Here is a 26,087-nt window from a genome sequence, read left to right on the forward strand (position 1 = left end):
AACTCCTTTTCAGTCCACTCAGCAGAACAAATTATATGCGATCATACTAGCTCTCACTTATTACCCAGGAGACATAAATATAATATCTGATTCAGCCTATTCAGTAGGTGTGGTACAAAGAATTGCCACAGCCCAAATAAAATTTGAGGCTTCTAATATATATCAGCTCTTTAAGGAATTTCAGGAACAAGTGAGAAAGCATCCAGGAAAGATTTATATTTTGCATGTCCACTCAGTAGTGGACTTCCAGGTCCTATTTTTGATGGGAATTCAAAGGCCTTTTAACTATGTTAGCCAGTACGCCTTTATTTCAGGAGGCCCAGGAATCCCATTCTAAATACCATCAGGCTGCTCGAGCTTTGCGTTTACAATTTGGGATAACAAAAGAAGAAGTTAGGAGCATAGTAAAAAGCTGTACAGCTTGCCTTCCTTTCCACGCTCCTACACTGCCTCCAGGGAAGAACCCTCGTGGTTTGAGACCCAATGAAATCTGGCAAATGGATGTGACCCATTATAAATCTTTTGGTTGTCTGTCTTTTATCCATGTTGTGGTAGACACCTTTTCAGGATTCACTTTTGCAATACCAGCAGCAAAAGAGACAACCCGAGTGGTCACTGAATTCCTCACGCAAGCATTTGCCATTATGGGTGTGCCACAAGCAATAAAAACCAGACAATTGTCCTGCATATACCTCCCAACATTTTGCACACTTTTGTGCACGGTATAAGATTTTACACACCACTGGCATACCCTTTAATCCTCAAGGACAGGCAATAGTAGAGAGGAGAAACAGAGATACTGATGCTGCTCCAAAAACAAAAGAAAGGGAGAGCCACAGGTAACCCTGGAGAACTTCTAAATCTAGCTCTTTATACTATTAACTTCTTGATTTTTTAACAAAGATGCACTGGCTCCGGCAGACAGGTTTTATAACCCACGGAAGGGCAGTGTCCAGTGCGAGCAGCTCCACTATCTTTAGATAATCGCCAGGTGATGTGAAGAGACCCAGAAAGTGGTGAATGGAAGGGACCAGATAGGCTAATTGCTTGGGGGAGAGGGTTTGCTTGTATTTCTACAGGTGGAGAAGGAATCAGATGGGTACCAAAAAGCCGTATTTGCCTTGTCCATCGCAGAGAGACGGAGCAGACCTTTGAAATGAAGGAGAAGACCCAAGAAATATTGGGTGGTTCTGTTGCTGATTGTGCTCACCATTGAAAGAGCGTGGCAGTTATGGCATTTGACTCATGGACATAGAAAATTGGACTTCAAAACCCTCAGGAATCATTGGATTCTCTGAGACATAAGATTGTTGTAGGACTTGAAAGCCCTCAGGAATCATTGGATTTTCTGAGAAATGATAAGACTCTTACACACTTTTAAGTGTTTTTACATTTGATGATATACAATTATATACTCAAGTTCTTAGTCCAGTTCAAGTGAATGGAAAGACTACATTAGAGACTTATTGTAAATAGTAATTGTAAGTAAAAATTAAATTTTATTGCACATTTTAATCATCAAAAAAGACCCTAGCTTTAGGTCTAGAGTTGATTCTGACTTAGATGAGATATTGACTTATTTTAACCTTCACTAACAAAAGCTAATGAGATAAAAATTCAAACCATAAATTCACCTCTTGCTTCTCTATAAAGAAATCTCACTGACAGTAATAACTTAATTGTTACTGACCTTTATATCCTTTTGTCCTTTTTGATTTCCCCCTTCAAAAAGTTTTTATAATTTCTTTACTTCAGTTCCCTTTCATTTTTTTTGTAGGTAAACCAGAGCCATTGGTGTTTCACATTCCTCAGTCCTTCTTTGATGCTCTACAACAAAGGATCTCTGTTGGAAGTGCAAAGAAAAGGCTCCCCAACTCCACCACAGGTACAGGATCTTTCAGGAAGAAACTACCTGACTTTATGGCATTGAATGTATCCTTTTGGATATTTCTAGTGGTGGTTTTCTGCCAGCCTTACAGAGTCATCTATGTGCTAGTAACATGGGGCATGGGGTTGGTGCTAACATAGGCTTAGAACGTTGTTGCTTTTGTAAGGTTGCTTTCATTATAATTCAGATTGTGATTTAAAGAGTTTCAAGCCTGAAAAATTAAAATAGATGAAGTAATATTTGTTGCTTTCCAAATATGGACAATTATCTCCCAAAATATAGTATTCATTGATTAGGATTTCCTTGGCTTTTTGATGGCCATTTGTTTTTTTTTTTTTCTTGTGTGGCTCTCAGTTTTGAATGGTAGCAGGTTTTTATTTTGAAGGTTCAAATAACTTTCAATCTTGATGTAAAATTACATCTTCATTTTGGTTTACTTATTTATTAGCTTTATCACTTTTTTATTAAAGATCTGAAGACATCGAATCAAAGAACCTGTCCAGTAAATTTAATATTAAACACTGGAAATAGGGGAGAAAAGACAGAGAAGAGTGTTTAGTCAATAAGTCATCATACATTTATTGAATTGTCTACTCTCTTAAATACTGCTAAATACTGCAAATACAACGAAAGACAAAAACATCCATATCCTTAAGGGGCTCACAGTTTAATGGGGTAAATCATTAGTGGTGTGTCCCCTGAAGATAACTATAATTGGGAATCCATGCTGCTTCCTTTATAAATATTGTTTGATGAGAAGACAGTGATTTCTAGAAATGCTTTTGACCTCAGTTTTCAAATAATACTGACCAAGAATCCTTGCATTTGGGAGTAACCTTCCATGTCTTCCACATTAAACTTGCACAGCTTATCAGCTGTAAACCATGAATGGTAAATGTAGCTTTATGTTAGGATACATCCCTTATTTATTTTTGTTGCCCAATCACATATTATGGAATCCTTTTATAAGGCAGTCCCAAAAAATCTTAGTGCTATTTTAAGTTTGAGCTTAATGTTAAACTGTTTAAGAGATTAAAGTCCTTAAAGTTTAAAATGGCACTAAGACTTTTGGGACTGCCTGTCTATTGTTTGTATGAGGAGATGAGGCTGATAGCCTCCTCAGAAGCTAAGCATGTTCAGAAGACTTTTATTATATGTCATTACTATGGAGATATGATTTGATCTTGGCACCTTCAAATTCATCTAATAGCCAGTTCTCTTATACTAGAGCCTTTTTTATGTTATCACTTTTATGTGATCAGAGAGATGAAATTCCAAAGCAGAAGTGGGTAACAATAAAGTATGTACTACATATCAGAAAAAGCATGTGTGGTATTGTAAAAGAATTCTGGATTTGAAATGAATTCAAATCTTGGCTATAGCACTGATCGCTTGTATGACCTTATATGACCTCAGGCAAATTCTTAATTCTCAGTGAAATGATGTTGTACTAGATAATTTTAAAAAATATATATATAACTTTTTATTTACAAATATATGCATAGGTAATTTTTCAGCATTGATAGTTGCAAATCCTTTTGGTCCAACTTTTCCCCTCCTTCCCTTCACCCCTTCCCCCAGATGGCAGGTTGACCAATACATGTTAAATATGTTAAAGTATAAGTTAAATACAATATATGTATATATTGGACTAGATAATTAATGAGATCCCTTCCTTTTCATCTCCAAATCTCTGATCTTTTCATTGTTCATATCCAGGTTCAATATCCTTGTAACTTGGGACTAATCATTTTCCTTCTCTGGGCCTCATTTTTCTTGAGTATAAAATAGACTGATCTAGATGAAATTGAACTAGAGGATCTTTAAGGCCTCATTCACTTCTAAAGTCTATGATTCTGTGTGATTGTGAAAGAAAAACCAAAGCAGCACTGCTTAAATGGAGACTTTTTATGGCAAGAATTCCACAATGAAATCTTTGGTCTTGAACTATGGTTTGTTTCTTTGTTTTTTAACTTGCTAGGAAATATTTATTTTAAAAGTTAAAAATTCCATGTAAAGAAAGAATAGCATTGCATCATTAACTCTTTAGTAAATATAAATGGAATCAAAAAGACTGTTGTGTATTTAGTAAACCTTAAAGCTGTATGTAAATATCAGCTATGTTTATGAACTATGTCCCCTTTCTAATTGCAGCTTTTGTGCGAAAAGATGCCTTGCCACTGGGAACCTTCTCTAAATACACCTGGCACATCACAAATATCCTGCAGGTTAAGCAAATCTTAGACACTCCTGAGGTATGGGAAGTTTGTTATCACAACTTTGGAGAAAAAGCACAGAAATGCGACAGTCATAGGGATCTTAAAGTGTGTTTCTTGCCATGTCAAATTTTTATTGGGTGCTTCCTTTAAAGGTGATCTTTGCCTCTGATGTTAAAAAAAAAAGTTTATTGTTCAAAGAAACGCCAGCTCATTACTTTATTATATGTCACAGTCTTCTTGGTAAAGGTCATGTAATATAGCTGAAAGAACACTGGATTTGGAGTAGGAAGACTCGGCTTAGAATCTTCATCTTCCTCCTCACTTGGGGTAGGGTCTTGGTTGCTATTCTGGGCCCCACTTTCCTTTTCTGCAAAATGAAACCTTTTCCAGTTCCAACTTTTTTGACAACCAAGGTAGCCTATTGCAACAGTTCATTGAGTTGCAGAGGCTTTCCTCTTTTTGTAGCTGTAGATGATATATATAAATTGATAACTTTATTTGATTCCTTTGATTTTAAATGTTCTCCTTAAGTAGAAAAAAAAATTATTCACTAAGCAAAACTCTGTGTTAGACACTGGAAAGAGACAAAATGAGAAACAGATCTTTCCTTTAAAGAGCTTATATTCTCTTAGGAAGATTTAACGTGTATTTGTATAAATATATACATGATTTTTATCCTTTATTCTATAATGTAGGAAAGGCATCAATAAACTGGAGTGCCCACAGGATATTGGAGGGCTGTGAGTCTGGGAATATTTAGCCTAGAGAAGAGAAGACTTTGGAGGGGATGTGGTATTCTCTTCAAGTATTTGAAAGATTATCATGTGGAGAAGGGACTAGGCTTTTTCCATTTGGACCCAGAGGATAAAAGTAAGCATAATGGATTGGAGTTGTAAAGAGGCAAATTTAGACTTCATTTCAAATCCAAAAGTGGAATTGACTACCTTATTGGAAGTGTTCAAGCAGGGACTGGATGGCTACTTGTTGGATATGCGATTGTAAGAATTCCTTTTTGGGGTATGGATTTAACTAGAAGGCTAATGAAGTTCCTTCCAACCCAAAAATCAATTTGTGAAGAAAAATACCAGGGATATGCTGGAACCAACTTATTGCAATAGCTGATTATTAAATTATCAGTGTGAATATTTGTATCTCAAAAATGAAGAAATTATACAAATCAGATTTGACTTTTTTTGTTTTTTTACCTAGACTTAAAAACTTGATGGACATTAGATGGACAAAATATTATTACTGCAGATTAAACTTAAAAGTATGTTGGTGTGCTTTTTTTTTCTCCCCAAAGAGCTAAGAGATTCTATAAGTTGGTTATTAGGAGGGGGGAGAATGCATTTCAGGCATGGAAAAATCAAGTGTATTGAGTGGGAGATGGGAAGCCAAGTTCAAAAAGGAAATAAAAAAAAAATAAAGCTAGTTTGATTGAAATGTAGAATACATGAAGGTGAGTGAAGTAAGTCTTGAAAGGCAGGCTAGAGTCAGATGTGAAGAGTTTTAGATGCCAGAGTGAGGAATTTATATTTTATCCTGCAGAAAGTATCCCACCACAGAAGTGTTGTGAGAACTGGGTTGACTGCTTTAGGAAGATTATTTTGGCAGCTGTTTGGAGGAAGCACTGAGAAGGATAGACTCTGGAAGCAGGCAGACAAATTGATAGGTTATGGCAATAATCTGAACAAGAAAGTTGCCAAAGTAGATTGGATAAGAATTGTTAAGTCAATGGATATGTAGAGTGAAGGATAGAGAAAACATAATAGAGGGTTCAGAGACAGAAGAAAAGAATAAGGAAGAGCAGTGCTATGGAAGGCAAGACAGGAGAATAGTGATCAGGAGGAAAGGATGGTTAGCAGCATCAAAAATTATAAAGGTCCAGAGGGAGGAGGCCTTCTGAGAGAAGGCCATTGAATTTAGCAGTTATACATTATCCTGCTTACTGTGGTATTGGGAGAATCTTTCTCTGATATGTGTTTGCATGTAAGTCAAGTAATGATTAGACTAGTATCAAGAGACTTATAATTTCCATATCATTATTGAGATTATTTTAATGCCAGGCAGTTTGAAAATGTTTGAGGCTTTGCAAGGACTATATGCTAGATGTGCAGATAGAAACTTAAGCATCAAACTTCTGTAGAATTGAAGCTTTTGTCATAGCTAATTCTATATAAGTAATCATCTGTTAGTATTCTTCTCTTCTTGAGGTCTTTAAGTGGATATTTAAGGCTTGGTAAGCGGATATTGAAGACTTGGTAAGACAAGCAGTTTATATTATTAGTTGAGGATTAATTATACAATAGAAAGGCTAAGGTAATAAAATTGATTGAACACCAATTATGTTAATAAATTATATCACATTCCCAGAAGAAAGATAGTCAACTTTTGTAATTAATGGCTGTGTAATTTGTGTGAGCACTGCAGATATATACATACAGATATATACAGTGACTTCAGTAATGATCTCAGGGCAATTCACAAGTAATTTCTAGGTGTGAGTGGAATGGAATAGAGGGAAGAAGGCAAGGAGGGAAGAGAATTCAGTAACAAAGTGAGGTGGAGAGTTTTATTTGGGAATGATGGGTGATGGGCCATTGAAAAGTTTTGAGGAGAATGAGTGAAGTCAGTGGTGTATGAAAAAATTTAGCTACAGTCCAGGCAACTGTGCTGGACGTAAGTAGACCAGAGCAAAGTTGCAGTGATTATTGGAAATAATGAACTTGTTTTGGTTCGCACTAAGAATTTCATTGTCCATGTAAAAAGTAAAAGCATTGATGTAAACAATGCACAGAAAAAAGGCAGAGTTTGTTGACAGAATAATCTTGAGCTACAAAGGGGAAGGAGAAATCAAATATTCAGTGTACTGAATTAATAGCTGATAAAGAAGTTGCTGAATTATCTATCTCCTTTAATGAAGATTTGTCCTACTGATACATTGTTGGTGGAACTATGAATGAATCCAACCATTCTGGAGAGCAATTTGGAACTATGTTCAAAAAGTTATCAAACAGTGCATATCCTTTGACCCAGCATTGTTACTACTGGGCTTATAGCCCAAAGAGATCTTAAAAGAAGGAAAGGGACCCACATGTGCAAAAATGTTTGTGGCAGCCCTTTTTGTAGTGGCAAGAAACTGGAAACTGAATGGATGCCATCAATTGGAGAATGGCTGAATAAATTGTGGTCTATGAATATTATGGAATATTATTGTTCTGTAAAAAATGACGAAGAGGATGATTTCAGAAAGGCCTGGAGAGACTTACATGAATTGATGCTAAGTGAAATGAGCAGAACCAGGAGATCATTATAAATGGCAACAACAAGACTACATGATAATCAATTCTGATGGATGTGGCTCTCTTCAACAATAAATTTATTCAGACCAGTTCTAGTTGTTCAGTAATGAAGAGAGCCATCTACACCCAGGGAGAGGACTATGGGAACTGAGTGTGGACTACAACAAAGCATTTTCACTCTTTCTGTTGTTGTTTGCTTGCATTTTTGTTTTCCTTCTCAGGTTTTTTTTTTTCTTTCTAGATCCAATTTTTCTTGTGCAGCAAGATAACTGTATGGATATGTATACATATATTGGATTTAACATATATATGTATTTTTTTTCCTATTAAGTTCATTGCCATTTTTTCTTTTTTTAAATAAGCTGTATATTCTTATAAATTTCTGTAGCTACTAACTTCAGATACGAACATTACTTTTGATACACCTGACTTTTACCTATTTTTTATATCTTGCCTCATTTAAAAAAAATTTTTTATAGCTTTTTATTTACAAATATATGCATAGGTAATTTTTCAGTATTGACAGTTGCAAATCCTTTTGTTCCAACTTTTTCCCTCTTTCCCCCAGATGGCAGATTGACCAATACATGTTAAATATATTAAAGTATAAGTTAAATACAATATATGTATTTTGCTATATAAAAAGAGTCGGACTTTTAAGTAGTGTACAATTAGCCTGTGAAGGAAATCAAAAAGGCAGGTGGAGGATTTAACATATATTTTAACATGTATTGGAATGCCTGCCATCTAAGAGAGGGCATGGGGAGAAAGAGGAGAAAATTTGGAACAAAAGGTTTTGCGAGGGTCAGTGTTGAAAAATTACCCATACATATGTTTTGTAAATAAAAAGCTATAATTAAAAAAAATTAAAAAAATAAAGATTTGTCCCATTCTAATTCTTTTCTGGTATTGTTTTTGTGATCAGATGCCCTTGGAAATTACCCGAAGCTTCATCCAGAACCGGGATGGAACTTATGAGTTGTTTAAGTGCCCCAAAGTGGAAGTAGAGAATATAGCAGAAACTTATGGTCGTTTAGAGAAACAGCCAGTGCTCCGACCTTTGGAACTGAAAACTTTTCTGAAAGTTGGTAAGTTCAATGAATATTTGATGATGGCACTTTTTGAGTCTCTGATATGTGTCAAACCTCGTACAAGATATTAGAAGTTAATTGCACATTCCCTGGTATTGTACAACTTTACTTTCTTAGACATGCATAGGAATCCCAGGATTTAGAAATGGAAAGGGACTTTATACTTCATTTAATCTGATCTCATTTTACAGATGAGAAAATTGAGACATAGAGACCTTAAACTGACCACTCCAAGATTACATTGCTAGTAAGTAGCAGAGTTCAAGTCATAGGTCCTCTGACTACAAAGCCTACAAAATTCTAGTTACATTATACTATACTGTCACTCTATACTTCTTATATTTCAATGGATTTGACATTTTCATTGATTTCATTGAGAGTTTTCCTTCCATTGGTACAGATTATAACCCATGTCTGCCTTTTCATCTTGTATAATTTTTGTCCATATTCTTACATAGTTCTTCTGTGGACGTTCTGACCATTGTGTTTTCCTTTTCATTTTGAATTTTTGGTGGACTATAGATGACTTTGCCTCATATGTACCATTTAACCAGTTCAACTTTTCTAAGCATAGCCCTTTCTTTCTGTCTGACATTGCTATCATTTTGGTCCAGGCTCTCATCACTCTCTTTTCTGGACTATTACAATAACCTTCTGTTTTCCTTACCTGTCTCAAGTCTCTCTTCCACCCGGCTATCAAAATCAATCTTCCTAAAGTCCAAGTTTGACTATGTGAACCTTCTCTCTATTCAGTAAATTCACAAGGTTCTCTATAACGTAAGAGATCAAATATGAAATCCTCTGTTAGCCTTTTAAAGCCTTTCACAATCATAACCTTTATTATTTTTCTAGTCTTCTTAAAGCTTACTAAAGCTAAGCCAGTAAGCATTCAATAGCCACTTACTATATACCAGACACTCTGCTGAATTCTTGGGATATGAAGAAAGGCAAAAAACACTTTCTGTTCTCAGAGAACTCACAGATACTCTGATCAAGTAACTTTGGCCTCCTTTCTGTTTCATACATATGACATTCCATGTCCTGCTTCAAGGCATTTTTACTGGTTGTATCTTGTGTCTGGAATGTTCACCTTCTGTAACTCATCTCCTGACTTTCTTGACTTTCTTCAAATTTCAGCTAAAATTCTGTCTTTTGTAAGAAGACATTTTAGTTTTTAATATTAATGCCTTCCCTCTGAAATATTTCCATTTAGTTGTATATATAGCCTCTTTATGCATATTTATTTGTCTTCTTGATTGTGAGTTCCTTGTATTCAGGGATGATTTTTGCTCTTCTTTGTAATTTCAGTTCTTATCACAGAACCTGGCATATAGTGAGTGCTTAATTAATAAGTCCTTCTTGACTTGATATCTTATATAGACATCTGAGTCAGGTGACCAGTAGAATTAATGACTGCTATTTTTCTTGATCCTTATAACCTTCCAAACCTCTCCAAAAGAGGAATTATGTGCAAGGAATAAAGCCATTTCATCTATCTCTACAGCTTAAGACATGAAGAAAGCTAACAAGCTAACAAATGGAAGAGTTAATAACAACAACAAAAAAACTAAATCCCTAACCTCTTCAGTGTTTACTTAGCCTTCCCTTCCTTACCAGTGATTATGTTCAATAAGATCTGCACAAGCCAATCCATGAGTTTACAACAGAGCTCAGTTCTCTTCTCCTTTTCTCCCTGTGCTATGGAAAGCCAAAAGACAGAAACGTGGAAGACTGGGACTGCGCCATGGCAGTTCTCTGTGCTTCAACATTGGTCTGCTAGAGAACTGAGAAAACTGGGACAAGATGCCAGTATATGGCATTGTCCATTAGACTTGAAGAAAAAGGGGATTGTTATCCCGCTGGCTAGTTCTGTACTCTTAGAGTTGCTTAAGGCAGAGATTGGGGTCAGTAAAATATGTATTTCTCAGTGTTAAAGTCCAATATCCAAGGCAATTGTAATTAAAGGAAAAAGAGTCAGAAAGTGAACAATAAGGAAAAATGATTGAAATTACCAAAGGGCTCAGGAGGAATAAAACTCTTAAAGATTTTGCTCATAAGCAGATAAATAAATAGGTATATAATATAATATAATATGATATAATGTAATATAATAGGAATAGGTATATAGGTAAATAAATAAATAAATATAAGTACCAGAAAGCTACATGAGCTAAACATAGTGATACATCTCTGGATAAATATTGCTTGGCAAATAAATCAATAGTTGATGAGGCAGAGGACCTCATGTATTCTGAAGAGAGCATAGAATCATAACTAGCTATTCCTGAATGGTTTAAAAAAATCATGAGAGCAGAATTTGTAGCCTACACAGAAGAAATAATGGGCAAAATAGAAAAACATAAATCAATAGTGGCAAATAAAAGAAAAAAGATTGAGAATATAAATTATAAAGTGAAGGATACTCTGGAAAAAGAGAAGCAAAAAACAATAATACTAAAAGCAAATATGATTTACAGACTGATTTCAAAGATGGACTATGTAGAGATAGCTGAAAAATTATATATATCTTCCAGAAGAGCATAACAAGTCAAAAAATTTAAACTGCACAGTGGAAAAAAATAATACAAGAAAATTGTCCAGAACTTTTGAACACAGAAAATAAAGTGCCGATTCAGATAATCTATAGATTGCTTTCAGAAACAAAACAAAATAAAACCAAAACCAAAAAATCCAATTGTGAAAACTCCAGAATATATAAAGGTTAAATTTAAAAATTCTCTTTAAAAATAAATTCTGCAAACCACTAAACATTATCTTAAATGATTTATTAAATGTAGGTTATTACATATAGTTGGAAATATGCGTCAGCTTATGTGTCTACATTACATCTCTCTCAATTTTCTTTTTTTCAACTTATTTTTTTATTTGTTCATTGTTTCTCAATTACACTTAAACATTCATTTTTAAAAACAGATCGAGTTTCAGATTCTCTCCCTCCCACTCCATCCTCTTTGAGAAGGCAAGCAATTTGATATCAATTATATGTGAAGTCATGCAAAATATATTTCCATAGAAGCTATGTTGCAAAAGAAAATAAAAACCAATTAAAAAACTCAATCCAAGAAAAATAAAATAAAAAAAATATGCTTCAATCTGCTTTCATAGTTTATTCATTAGCTCTTTCTCTGGAGGTAGATAGATAGCATTTTTCATTGTGGATCTTTTAGAATTGTCTTGGATCATTGTCTTGACCAGACTAAAGTCTTTCATAGTTGATCATCCTTACAGTATTACTATTGTGATGACAGTATTCTATTAGTTCTGCTTATATATATATATTTCCCATCAGTTCACATATATCTTCCCAGTTTTTCTGAAATCATCCTGTTCATCATTTTTAATAACATAATATTATTTCATCACAATCATATACTACAACTTGTTCCCAGTCATTTTCCAATTTATGGGCATCTCCTCAATTTCTAGTTCTTTGCTACCAGAAAAGGAGCTCTGCTGTAAATATTTTTGTACAAATAGGTCCTTCTCTCTCCCTACTCCCCCCTTTTTTTTTTTTTTTTTTTTTTTTTGACATCTGGGATACAGGCCTAATGGTACTGTTAGATCAAAAGATATGCATGATTTTAAAACAGTTCTCCATAATGGGCATATCTGTTTACAACTCTACCAAGTGCATTAGTGTCCTAATTTTTCCACATCTCTTTTAGCATTTGTTATTTTCCTTTTTTGTCATACTAGCCAATTTGATAGAGGCGAGGTCATATTTCAGAGTTGTCTTAATATGCATTTTTCTAATAATGATTTAAAGCATTTTTTCATGTGACTTTCATTTCTTTTGAAAACTGCGTGTTTTTATTCTTTGACCATTTTTTGCTTAGGAAATAATGCTTATTTTTATGGATTTGGCACATGTCCCTAAGAATTTGAGAGATAGGGTCTTCATCAGAGAAATTTATTGCATGTAAATTTCCCTTCTACTTTTTTGTTTTCCTTCTACTTTTGATTACATTGATTTTGTTTGTGCAAATTTTAATTTCATCTAATCAAAGCCTTTGCTTCCATGATTTCCAAATGTCTTGTGTGGCCATAAACTCTTCTCTTTTCCGTAGATATGAGAGATTTTTTTTCCATGCTCTGCTAATCTACTTATTATAATACACTTTTTTTTTGCTGAGGCAATTGGGGTTAAGTGACTTGCCCAAGGTTACACAGCTAGGAAGTGTTAAGTGTCTGAGGTCAGATTTGAACTCCGGTCCTCCTGACTTCAGGACTGGTACTCTATCCACTGTGCCATCTTGCTGCCCCATGATAATATTCTTTATATCAAAATCATTTATCCATTTTGATCTGATCTTAGTATGATGCTAATCTATTCCTAGTTTGTGTCGAATTGTTTTCTAGTTTTTCCAACAATTTTTATCAAATACTGAGTTATTACCTTAAAAGCTTGGATCTTTGGGTTTATCAAAGACTAGATTTCTGTAGTCATTTACTACTGCATAATGTGTTCCTAATCTATTCCAATTATTCACCACTCTTATTTCTTAGTCAGTACTAGATTGTTTTTTTATGATTATCGCTTTACAATAAAGCTTGATTTCTGTTACTGCTAGGCTGCCTTCCTTCACATTTTTTTCCATTGATTCATTTGATATACTTGGCTTTTTGGTCTTCCACATGAATTTTGTTACTTTTTTCTATCTCCATAAAGTAATTCTTTGGTAGTCTGGTAGTTTGGTATGGCACTGAATAAGCAAATTAATTTAGGTAAAATTGCCATTTTTTTATCATATTGATTTGGCCTACCCATAAGCAATGACTTTTTATCCTGTTGTTTAAATTTGTCTTTATTTGTGTAAAAGGTATTTCATAATTATATTTATATTATTCATGATTTTGTCTTGGCAGGCAGACTTCCAAGTATTTTATATTGTCTACAGTTATTTTAAGTGGAATTTCTCTATCTCTTGCTTTGCTGGGTTTGATTGGTAGTGCATAGAAATGCTAGTGAAATATCTGCGTTTATTTTATATTCTTCAACTTTGATAATTTTCTTTCCTTATTGTCTATTTTTATTCCTTCAATTTCTTTTCTTTCTTTCTTTTTTTTTTTTTTTTTTTTTGGTATTATTGCTGTAGCTAACATTTTTTAATAATAGCTTTTTATTTTTCAAAACACATGCAAAGCGTTTTCAACATTTACCCTTGCAAAATCTTGTGTTTTATATTTTTCTCTTTTCCTCCCCACCATCCCCTCCCCTAGATAGCAAGTAATCCAATATAGGTCAGTTATGTACAATTTTTCTAAACATATTTCTACATTTATCATGCTGCACAAGAAAAATCAGATCAAAAAATAAAAAAATGAGAGAAAAACAAAACAAGCAAGCAAACGACAACAAAGGTGAAAATATTATATTGTGATCCAATTCAGCCCCCCAGTCCTCTTTCTGGATAGGAGATGGCTCTTTCCATCATAAGTCTATTGGAATTGACCTGAATTTACCTCATTGTTGAAAAAGCCATTTCCATCATAGTTGATCATCACATAATCTAACATTTCTAATACATTATTGAATAATAGTGGTGATAGACCCCATTCTTGCTTCACCCTGATCTTATTGGGAAGGCTTCAAGTTTTCCCCATTATAGAAAATGACTGCTCTAGGTTTTAGACAGATACTACTTATTATATTAAGAAAGGCGTCATTTATTTCTATACTTTCTAATGTTTTTATTAGAAATCTGTGTTGTATTTTTTTTTTACCTTATTGAAATAATCATGTTTTTTGTTGTTTTTTATCAGTTATACTGCTAACTTTGCTCATGTTAAACCAACCTTGCAATCCCCTCACCTGGTCATAGTACATGATCTTTGCGATGATTTCTCTCCATTTCAAATGGAAATTCCTTTGAATCATCCACAACTTAAATTCCCTCCAAATGGTGGTGAACTGAGATTCCCCACCATTTGTAGTAGAACATTCGTTTTTAAAAGTAAAGTCTTTGTGCCCAGAGTGGCATGGGACCATTAAACAGATTGTGTAGTTTCCTAAATACAATCTACCCTGATCTCTTCCTCTTTTTTAGTTTTGCACCCAATTCATTGTTCAGCTATAGTGTTTGATCCAAATATATATACTGATATACATACTAAGTATTTCACTTATTTGTCTGAATAGTGGGTATTTTTCATGCATTTATGTTTTTCTTTTGAGGATTGTTTTACTGATTGCTTTTTTTTTTTTTAGTGATTGTAGATCTCCTTGAGGAGACAGTACATTATTATCTTCAAACAAGAACCTCATTTCATTGTCTTCAAGAATTTTTTTTTTCCCATGTGGACCTTATATAAGATATCTTTCATAACACAGAACTTTTCTCAAGCATATACCTAGTTTCTTTTTCTTTTGTCATCTAAATCCCCATATTTTCCATTCTTATTCTGAAGCTATGAATGCCATCTGCTGGAATGTATAAATCATAGAATTCTAGTTTTTATGTGAGAGAACTTGCTTCTTTAGTTGTAGATCAGCTTAATCTTGCACAATCTGTGAGACTATGAGCACCTTACAGTCTGAGATTTTCAAACTGATAATATATATTTAGTTTGACGTTCTTGTGTGTCGGGGCTGTTTTGTTTCATTTATTCTTTAATTATTTATAATAGGTTCTTTACTGTTTATAGAACAAACATGTTTTTGTACATTTTGGCGGCATTCTGGTAGCTCTCTTTCTGCCATTGTAATACATTTATATAACTATAGATAAAACTTAGCTCATTCATCAATTCCATTTCCATCCTTAAATAGTTGATTGGGTAATCGATATTTTTTTTTTAGCAAAAAACAAACTAATTAACTCATGAAGATGATCTGTAAGATAAGAAAAATTTGCAAATGTAAATCAAGTGGAGAGGTTCCTCAGAATCACATATCAACAGTTTGTTGGGGAAGGCCAGTCTCTGAATAATGAAAAGTTTTAATTATTAAGTAATTTTTGTTTTTGTTTTGTGTGTATATGTTTTGTTTTGTTTGTTTTTGCAATTGGGGTTAAGTGACTTGCCCAGAGTCACACAGCTAGGAAGTGTTAAGTGTCTGAGGTAGGCTTTGAATTTGGGTCCTCTTGAATTTAGGACTGGTTCTCTATCCATTGCTCCATCTAGCTGCCCCTGAATATTCTTTTAATTGACATTTTATGTTTTATGTAAAATTAGTCAAATCTATCTCACAAAGGTACTTGAAAGTAACAACTATAAATGCCATGCAAGATTTCAAAGTTTGCAAAATGCTTTTATATGTACTATTTCATTTGAGCTATACAACAACTTTGTGAAGTGTTATTATCTATCCCCAAAGTACAGATGGGGAGACTGAACAACTAGTCCATGTCATAACTAGTATATCAGAGGAAGAATTTGAACAAAAAGCCCTTTATTCTATGTACTATGTCAATGTGTGCTGTAGTTTCTCAAAGCATATAATAAAGACAATCCTTAGAACTACTTTAAAGAATAGATAAAAATTACTTGTAATTAGCACAGTGTTTATAAATTGGCATCAAAGTATAGGAAAAGTTTGATTGCTTAGAAAAATTTGACATGCTTCCCCTGAAAATAATAATCCATAAACTCTTTCAAAGGTAGCAAAAAACTTAATTTTAGCTTTTCAAATCATTGTCCAAATAACCAAAATTTCTGACCTTAGTAAAACTGAAATAATTGTCCAAATTATCAAAAAATTCTGATGGAGTAAAACTGGAATTTACTTCATTGATTTAAATTTCACTGAGGAAAAGATGCTTTTAAATATATTTATTTTACAGAATTATTAATTCTTCATAGATCTCTTTTAATAGGATTATTTTTTCTTTTTACATTTATTCTGAACTTTTACATGAAAAGGATATTTCCATATACAGAACAGAATACAAAAAGAATTGTATATGAAATTTCATTCCACTTGCTTTTAAAAAAAAGTATATAGTAAATTACAGGTTACTTTCAAAACTCTCCTGCATGTCTATTTTCTCCCAAGCTTGCTTCTGTTCTTTTCTGTGCATTCAAAAAAATATTTAAATGTTTCTCTCTTTTTTGACGTTATTGCTAATTCTGCTTCTACCCACAATCTTCCTTACCTCATCAAAAAACTGAGAGAAAGAAAAAAAAGCAACAAAGCTGATAACATAAGAATAGTAAAGAAAAACCAATCTACACAGTGGCCATGTATGAAATTGTCTATCTTTTTTTGTGTGTCTTGGGTCTATCACTTCTCTGTCAGGAGGTAGGTATACTTTATCATAGGTCATCTGAAAACATGATTGGTCATTGCATTGATCAGGATCTTAAGTATTTTTGGGTTGTTTTTTGTTTGTTTGCTTTATTTTTTTTTGTTTTTGTTTTTTTTTTAATATTGTTTTCCTTGTGTAAATTTTTCTCCTGGGTTTTTTTTTTTTTTTTGGTTTGTTTTTGTTTTGTTTTTTGTTCTCTAAACAGTTATTGGCTTATAGTACCCAAGATTCTCTGAAATCTTCTTTTTCATTATTACTTACAATGTGTAATGTTCCATTACATTCATAAGCTATAATATGTTAAATTGAAGGGCATCCTCTTGAATTGTAGCTCTTTTTTTCATTTTTTGTTGTTTTTATTCCTCATTTTGGTATCAGGAAATTTGTTTTGCTTGTGACCATTCTCTCTTCAGTATTATCTTCCCTCTTAAATGCCCTCTTCTTATCTATCCTTATTTCTTTCTTTCTCAAATTTGATCAATTTCTACAACAAATTTTGTACGTGTGTGTGTGTGTGTGGTGGTGGGGGGGTTGTTCAGTCCTCCTTTATTCATTCAGATATGGGTAAAATTCATCTGATTACCACTTTATCATATTTAATTTGTCTTTGAATGCGCACCTCACTTATGAAAAATAGCAAGTTATAATCACTCCTTTTCTATACCAATCTATTTTTTTTAAAACTCTTCCTTTTCTTTCCACTCTTCATATTCTTTGAACAGAACCGGTCGATTTTCAGGACTCTGTTTTTCTTAAATCCCTCGATATTCTTTGAAGATATTAAAGTTCTGAGGGACATTTGTTTTTTTTTTCCTCCTTCCAGTTGCTCTAATACACCTACCTTCTTAGTTTTCTCTTGAATCTTGTACTTAACATTTTCAAAATTCCTCCTCAGTTCTGGTTTCCTCACTAGAGTGCTTTATTCCTTAAAAAGTCAGGTTTTTTTCTCTATAGGATTATGCCTAACTTTTCAGAATAAGTTATTCCTGGTTATAAGTCTATAGATTTTTTTTTTTTTTTTGGCTTTTTGCATTATTGTATACTCTAAGATCTCTCATTTATAAGTAGAAGCCATCAGGCTTTTTATGATCCTGACTTTAATTCTGCTATATTTAATTGTTTCTGACTGGATGCTTTGAGTATTTTCTCTTTGGTAAATGCTCTTTAGATTTTTTTTTGTCTGTGACATTCCTGTAACTTTTCCTTTTGAGGTTCCTTTTAGGAACCTTTATTTTGCTCTCTAGTTCTCATAGATTGAGACAGTTTTCATTTATGATTTCTTGAATTATAGTGTGTAAGTTTTAAAGAATCGTGATTTTTTAGGGAATCCAGTGATTCTTAAATCATATCTACCTGATCTATTTTCCAGATCAGTTATCTGTGAAGTCAGATATTTTACATTTTCTTCTATTTTTTCAGTCTTTTGTTCTAACATTTCCTTCAGTCTTCAGATATGGAGTCACTAATTTCTGTTTGGTTTATTCTAGTTTTCAAGGAGTCCATTACTTGGGTAAGATATTCACCACTTTTTCTTCTAAGCAATTTATTTGCTTTCCAATTCTTTCTTCTAGAACTTTCATGTCATCTAAAAAAAAAATCTCACTTCATTTCTTTTAGGTATTATTCATGTAGTCCTTGTGGAAAATCCACTTTTCCTTTGAATCTGCTTGCAGTTGTTATGGAATTGTTCACTCCTTTTGGGAGAGCTCTAGATCTACAATAACTTTTGATGCTGGTTGGTATTTTTTCTAATTTTTTCCCTCCAATTACATGTAAAGATAATCTTTAACATTCTTTTTTTAATAATTCTCTTTTCTTTATATTTCACCTCTCTCCCTGAGATGGTAAGAAATTTGATGTCATACATATTCAGTCATATACAGCATATTTCCATATTACTCATGTTGTGAAAGAAAACACAGACCAAACAACAACAACAACAACAACAACAACAAACTCCTCATACCATTAAAAAAAAAAAAAAGTGAAAAATATCTTGTTTCAGTCTGCATTCAGATTCCATCAGTTCTTTCTCTGGAGGTGGATAGCATTTTTCATCATGAGTCTTTTGGAATTGTCTTTGTCATTGTCTTGAACAGAGTAGCTAAGTTCATCACAGTTGATAATTTCATGATGTTGTTCTTAAAGTGTACAGTGTTCTTTGGGTTCTTTGCTTCAGTTCATGTAAGTCTTTACAGGTTTTTCTGAAATCATCCTGCTCATCATTTCTTATAGTATAATAGTATTACAATACAACTATGTACCACAAGTTGTTCAGCCATTCCCCAGTTGATGGGCTTCCCCTCAATTTCCACCATATTCCTTGCCACCACCATAAAGAGTTGCTATAAGTATTTTTGTAAAAATAGGAACTTTTCTCTTTTACAAAAAATTCCTTTAGGATACAAACCTAATAGCGGTATTGTTGACCCAAGGTTATGCATAGTTTTTAAACTTCTTTGGACATAGTTCCAAATTGCTCTCCAGAATAGATACAACTCTAACAACAGTGCATTAGAGTCCCAATTTTCCCGCATCCTCTCCAATATTTATAATTTTTCTGTTATTAGCCATATTAGCCAATCTGATAGGTGTGAGACAGTTTCTCGGAGTTGTTTTAATTTGCATTTTAAAAATAATGATTTAGATAATTTTTTTATATGATTGTAGATAACTTGATTTCTTCTTTTGAAATCTGCCTGTTCATATCTTTAGACCATTTTTCAATTGAGAAATGACACATATTCTTATAAATTTGACTTAGTTCTCGATATATTTGAGAATTGAGATCTTTATCAGAAACAATGGTTGTAAAAATTGTTTCCCAGCCTTTTGCTTCACGTCCAATATTAATTGCATTGGTTTTGTTTCACAAAGCTTTTTAATTTAATATAATCAAGATTATCCATTTTATAACTCATACTGTTCTCTATATTTTGTTTCGTCATAAATTCTTGCTGCCGTCATAGATTTGGCAAATGATTCCTTGTTCTCCTAATTTATTTATGATATCATCCTTTACATCTAAATGATGTATCCATTTAAATTATAGCTTGGTATATAGTATAAGATGTTAGTCTATACCTAGTTTCTGCCATACTATTTTCCAGTGTTAGTTTATATGTTTTTTTATTTACTTATCTCTCACCCTGGTTTTTGTGCCAGAGCCAGGCTTTTCCTCTGCTATACTTTTTAGTGATAGGCACTCCTTATTTTTTTATTCTTGCTCTTTAGCTTCCTGTAGCAATCTCCAGTTCCAGAGGTAAGGTCTTCCTGGATCTTTAGGGCCTTCTCTGTCATGTCAGGATAGAGTGTTAGAAACTTTTGAGTCTTTGGTTAACTGGCTGTCCCACTCAAATTGTTCCCTTGCTTCAGTGGTCCACTACTATTCTTCAGGGTTTCCATGGATCAACTCCTTTCTCCTACTTGATGTTTTCTTTCCATCCTAGGACTTTCCTATCTCATTTGAGTTATCAAGCTTTCTTAGGGAAATGTCTACTTTCTTTTTTTTTTTTTTTTTTCCTGGTGTACTGGTGCTTTCTTTTCCTATATTTCAAGGGAGTTTGGCTTACTTTTGCAGTTCTGCAGTGGAAGAAGTTACTGTGATTTTACATTGACTTAAAAAAAAAATCATTATTTGGGCTGGTGGGAATGTCATTTTTGTAGGATTAGGTTTGTGAATGTTGGATGGTCTGTCTCCCATTCAGGCAACCATTTTGTCCTAAAGTCCCTCTTTCCTGAATTGTTAAGCACCATTTAGGATAGAAAAAGTTTCATTAACATAACTTTGGAGGAATATGTGTTTTGAAAGAGTCAATTCATATATTTGTAGATCGTTTATTGTGTGCCAGAAAGGTATTATCCTAGATATAAAGCCAGATGTGTTTGTGATAATGGTTCCATATTTAGACATACCACAAAGACACATTTATCTTTAAAATATTTCTTTGCCTTTTGACAAAAGTCTCTTTCATCCATCTATATTCAGTAAACCTACACATAATATATAGGTGTGTAAGGCATAGAAACAGATAATACATGGAACTTTTTTAAAGGGAGAGGAATAAGTACACAAATAATTGATAATAAAAGAGAGCAAGTTATATATAAACAAGATATTTGGGACAGTAGTGTGAGAAATTTGAAAAGAGAGACATTTTCATTTGGTGAAAGGTCAAGAAACGCTTTAGGGAAAAGATGTGATGAACAACGAATTTGGAATTAGAAAATTGAGATTCAGATATCATCTGTGTACTAAGTGGCATTGAAGCAAATCAGTTTAACCTCTTTTTGTCTCAGTTTCCTCATCTACAATAAAGAGATTGGGAATTAATGATCTTGGAAGTCCTTAACTACTCCCAATCCTGACTAGTTTCCAGTTTTTGTTTGTTTATTTTCAGTTGTCATCTTGCTTTAAAGATTTCAGAGTTCTGTTGAAAATTATTCTCTTAGTTGAAGTAGTTAAGAAATATCTGCAATAACCTGAAATATATCCCTGGTAAATATCATTCTTTTTAACAGCATTTCTTTACAAATGGGATCAGCAGAAGCTTTAACAACATATCCTAGTTGCAGTTTAGGATATTGCTCTTTTAGGAATTGCTTATTACTATTTTTTTTTTTTTTTGCTTATCAAAGTTAATTACAGAATTCCTTTTACAAAGGAGCCAAATAATGATGTTATACTCTAAAATTTGATGACTTATGTGGAAATGAGAGTGTATTCTAGATGAGAGAAACATTAAGAATGAAGATGGTTATGTATCAAACTGGTTTAGAATTCAACAGTTTTCAACAGTGTGTGACTACCCAGTTCCCAAAGGGTGAGGTAAAGATAGATTTTTTAAATTAAAGTATTTAAAATAGAAATAATGTGGTGTAGTGTTTTAATATTTTGAAGAATCTATGCTCTTAACAAAAAATCTCATGGTATAGCACAGTGGTGTTAAATTCATGTAGACTTGAGGAGCACTAAACCATAGTAAGGATACCTAAGGCATATTTACATAGAAATCCATACGGGTTTATATATTTATTTTTTCATGAATGCACCAAAACATTAAAATCAGGTATATTTTAATCTGGTTCAGGCTGTACTCAGAAATGTTGTTGGTCATGTTCATGAGCTGCATGTGTGTAGTAAATAGTCTTGAAGTCAGAAAGATATAGATTCAAGTTCTCTTTCTGACACACACTGGCTATAGGTGACTCTGGGCAAGTAACTTAAACTATTAGTGTCCTAGATAGCTGTCTGAGGTTTTAAGTTGCTGAGAAGGTACTGATCTGCTTTGGTAAAAAGACTTTCATTTCCTGGGAATTTTCTTTTTTTTTTCAAGAAGTGCAAAAGAGATTTATTAAAGGATATTCTCCATATCTCATTAGAGATGGAATTATCCAGATCTGCATCTAGATTGGGATGGTGGAATAGCAGCTCCTGAGAAACCTTCTGGGAATTTCCTATGCTTATGAAATCATAGGTCTAGTTCTTCTCTCTTTATTTCTTTGAGCCTATTAGTATGGATGCCTTCTCTCATGCTCCCTATCCTCACATCCTTTTATCCCATCAGTACAGATTTTGTGCTGCCCTCTTATTCTAGATAATTACTAACAATTTTTCTGTAAATCCTAGATAGAGAATCTACTAGTGTAGTCGTCCTTATAATGTCCACCTGTTTTCCCCTACAACTACAGTTCATTTGTCTTTCCTTTGCCTTTTGGGACACCAATAGTTTGAAGTCTTGTAAGATTATAATGTTTTTTGATGATATGTTGTTCTTGTAAGATTATAATGTTTTTTGATGATATGTTCTTACCTACTTAAGATTCACTACAAGATTAAAAAGTAACAAGATGGGAAGATAGTTTCTTTGTATTCTGGAAAGGATGTTACCTACAGTCTTACATATTTTGTTAATTCTCACACTTCCTTGTGATCAAGATATGTAGGTGAAAATTCAGTACTGGATTATTGTTTCTCCTTTTAGGCAACACCTCTCCAGATCAGAAGGAGCCGACACCTTTTATCATTGAATGGATTCCAGATATTTTGCCCCAGTCCAAGATTGGTGAACTGAGAATCAAGTTTGAATATGGCCACCATCGCAATGGACATACAGCTGAATACCAGGAGCACCGCCCCCCATTAGACCATACCTTAGAGTTGACACCTTTGACTACCATCACATTTCCATGAAGCAAAAGAACCTTTTGCTGCTGAGTTTGCACATCTCCACTCCTTGGCAATTTCAGATACTCCTTAGGCACTTAGACATTGACAGTTTCTTTAGCAAACTGCTTTTTGAATAGGATGTTTTTTTCCCCCAAAGCATCCAACTGCTGGGTTATATCGAAGAAAAATATCTTCTTGTAAATAGCATGTTTTGGTGCTGTTCTGTTTGCTCTTTAGATGAATTGTGCTGTATTTCTGCTGGGGTTAAGTGTGGGAAAGAGAAACCTTCTCTTATCTGGACATTTCCTTTAGAACTTATTTCTATCTTTTTTAAAAAAAAACATTCTTAAGAAATCAGTTAGCTAAAACTCAAATCTTAACTGATTTCAGAGAGTGTTGGCAAGATAATATCCTAGTTAGGACAAACGTATTATCACTTGGAGCATAATGGGACAGCTCCAGTTATGTTCTTTGTTCTTTTCTTAAAATAAAACACATTGTCACCCCTTTTCAAGATGACATTTTGTATTGCTTAATTTACAAAATAAGAAACCTTCCTTAGCATGGAATTGATAATGAAATAGAGAAAGGAAACAAAAGGTCTTAGGCTTTTCTGACCAATTTTTATAATACTTCATGCCCTTAATGTTGGATTCCCGCGCCCCGCCCCTTTGTGCTCTCAAATGTTGTTAGCCAGTAAAAAGCAGCTTTTGCCTCTGAATTTTCTCACTTAATATTATATTGAGTGCCTACTAGTTATTAAGCAATTAATAAAGTACTGTGGGAGAGGTCATGGAGGAGGAGAAAGATGACATTCCTTAGTTATGGTCCTTGCCTATTCCTAACTTAAGAGTTTTGTGGGGGAGATAAATCTAACACATATCAGATGATAGCATAGAATACAAGAAGTCTGTATTTTTGCTTTTGTTACTAATGTCAATGAGAAGCAGAATAGTCAGAGAAAGGAGGAGGTAGAACTTGCTAAGATATTGAAGAATGAATGGAGTTTGGATAGGTAGAGATTGGAAAGTATTTCAGGTGTGTACAATAAAAGAGAAGGGGTCATGACTTGTTCATAAGGCTAAGTTAGGAAGAAGTGAGAAATTTTATATAGAGAAGATATGGTTGTAGTATAAGAGGGATTTGAAGCCAGATTCAGGCACATTCAGGCACATGATACAGTAACCAATTAGCTATTTGAGAATTTGGGGTAGAGAGACATGATGAAAGCAGGTGTAGTGGGATCTGAGCATAAGACGATTCTGGATGAAGAGGTGGTCTTAGAGAAGAGAATCCTTTGGATCAGAGATCAGAGAATTGAATCCTGGCTTTGTTCCTTACTACTTTTGTTTCTTGGACAGATCACCTCAAATTCCTCAATAAAATTAGAGGGTTACATGAGTTAATACCTAAAGTCTCTTCCTTCTTTAACTCTTCTAAGATTTACTTAATGAGATTAATTTTCCAGAGAGCTCTGATTTTGAAGTCATGGAATCTGGACCCTGCTGACATGTATCCTCGCTAAACCTTACTTTCCTTATCTGTAAAAAAGGAATAGTAATACTTGTCCCTTTTAGTCTTCTGATTTCAAGATTATTGTGAGAAAAAGTGCTTTGTAGGCAATGCTATTGAGTTGTCATTGTTATTAATGATAATCTGTATACAGCTCATCTGTTCCTTAGGGTGGGGAAGAGGAGAGATGTGACTAGAGGAACAGAAGCTTTAAAACATCAGCTCAGTGGGGAGGTGAGGAAGGCAGTTTTTCTCTTTTCTTCCTTTAGAGAAAAAAGATTTATTCAAAGTGGTAGCAGCTGGGCCAACTCAACCATGTTCTTTGGGTGCCCTGGCGAAAAACCTTGCTGTTTTCTTGATATGAAATATTACTGGAACTTCTGCTCTTTCCTATTAAGTGAATCTTGATTTCATGGTCTGAAGAATATTAGGTTCCAGTTTGCATGATGGAAGAACTCCCCTGCCTGGAAAAGTTTAAGAATTATTTTGTTGGAGCAGTTAGGACCTTTGAGGATCTGTTATGACCTGAGATTAAAAACTAGCAGATCTGATAACTTCAATAGGCTTGTGGAAGAATCTATTAGTATAGGTGCTAAGCCAAGATCTATTAGAATGAAGTTCCTAATGAAAACTGTGCAGAAAGGAAGTAGTAAACCTGTTCTAGAGCAGGTTGAGTTTGCCCAATTTAAGATGGGCATGCTACTCTTGGCTTAGCAGAGTCTCTTACTATTGGAATCGCTTTTTTCAATAGCAGTGATTTTTGAGCCTTATGCCCCAGTCTCTAAAGTTCTCTTATGCATGTAGGTAGGATTTTGCATTAACTGATCTCTTTCACAATGAGAAAGGTGATTGATGGGGCAGCTGTGCTTACAATATGGGCAAGTAGAGGTAATAGATTAATGCACCACGTGGGCCATCAGGCCAAAGAAATGGGTAAAGGCCTCCCTAGTGACTGGGTCATTGTCAGAATTTCTCTTTATGTAGGGATCTTCTTTCAGGGGTGGCTCATCTGGCTACCTGTTGTATCATTGAAACGAAATGAAGCTTACTTATAATACAGGCTCATTCAGACATAGTACATAATTGAATCCCAAGGCCCACTCTTGGAACCATTATAGGTAAAAAAAGAATTAACCTTGCTTTTCTAAGTTAAGAAGTCCTGAACCAACATTGGAATACTTCTAGTAGCTATTAGTTTTGTCCTCACAACAGAATTATGCCCGATTCTGATGGATTCTTAAATATTCATTGGTTGGCCCCCAGATCCAAGCAAGATTTCTGCCAACAACCTCAAGTCATAGTGTAGCTTTCTCTTTTACTCACTAGATCTTAGTACTATTTGTGAATGATAGAAAACTCTAATGTTGAAGCTATTGGGCCCTCTATATAATCATTCAATATAATCACTAGAATCCTCTGTTACTAAATATAACCTTATTGGCTAAAGAGGGTCACTCTGATATTCACAAAATCGGATCTCAAGGGATACATAAAACTTGATCCATTTTCATAAAATCCAAGGTCATGGAAGGTACATCATTGTCTATCTAATTCAACCCAAATATAAGCAAGAACCTCCCTCTACAATACAAAGCCAAGTTTTACCATACAGTCTTTGTGTGAAGCTCTGCTTCCCTCT

The 26,087-nt window shown here is 33.8% G+C and overlaps 1 protein-coding gene across 4 annotated transcripts in view; it reads left to right on the forward strand.

Annotated features, from left to right (window-relative positions):
• The window catches only part of C2H2orf42 (chromosome 2 C2orf42 homolog), a 40,804-nt gene extending 17,349 nt beyond the window's left edge, over nucleotides 1-23,455 (forward strand). For all 4 annotated transcript variants that reach the window (XM_051975465.1, XM_051975463.1, XM_051975464.1 and 1 more), the window contains 4 exons: nucleotides 1,778-1,885; nucleotides 4,043-4,143; nucleotides 8,335-8,497; nucleotides 22,752-23,455. In XM_051975465.1, coding sequence (XP_051831425.1) covers nucleotides 1,778-1,885; nucleotides 4,043-4,143; nucleotides 8,335-8,497; nucleotides 22,752-22,960 — 581 coding nt within the window. In that variant the 3' untranslated portion in view covers nucleotides 22,961-23,455. The remainder of the gene's footprint in view (nucleotides 1-1,777; nucleotides 1,886-4,042; nucleotides 4,144-8,334; nucleotides 8,498-22,751) is intronic.
• Nucleotides 23,456-26,087: the final 2,632 nt, after the last annotated feature.

This window comes from Antechinus flavipes, chromosome 2, assembly GCF_016432865.1.
Source record: "Antechinus flavipes isolate AdamAnt ecotype Samford, QLD, Australia chromosome 2, AdamAnt_v2, whole genome shotgun sequence".
NCBI classification, from domain to species: Eukaryota; Metazoa; Chordata; class Mammalia; order Dasyuromorphia; family Dasyuridae; genus Antechinus; species Antechinus flavipes.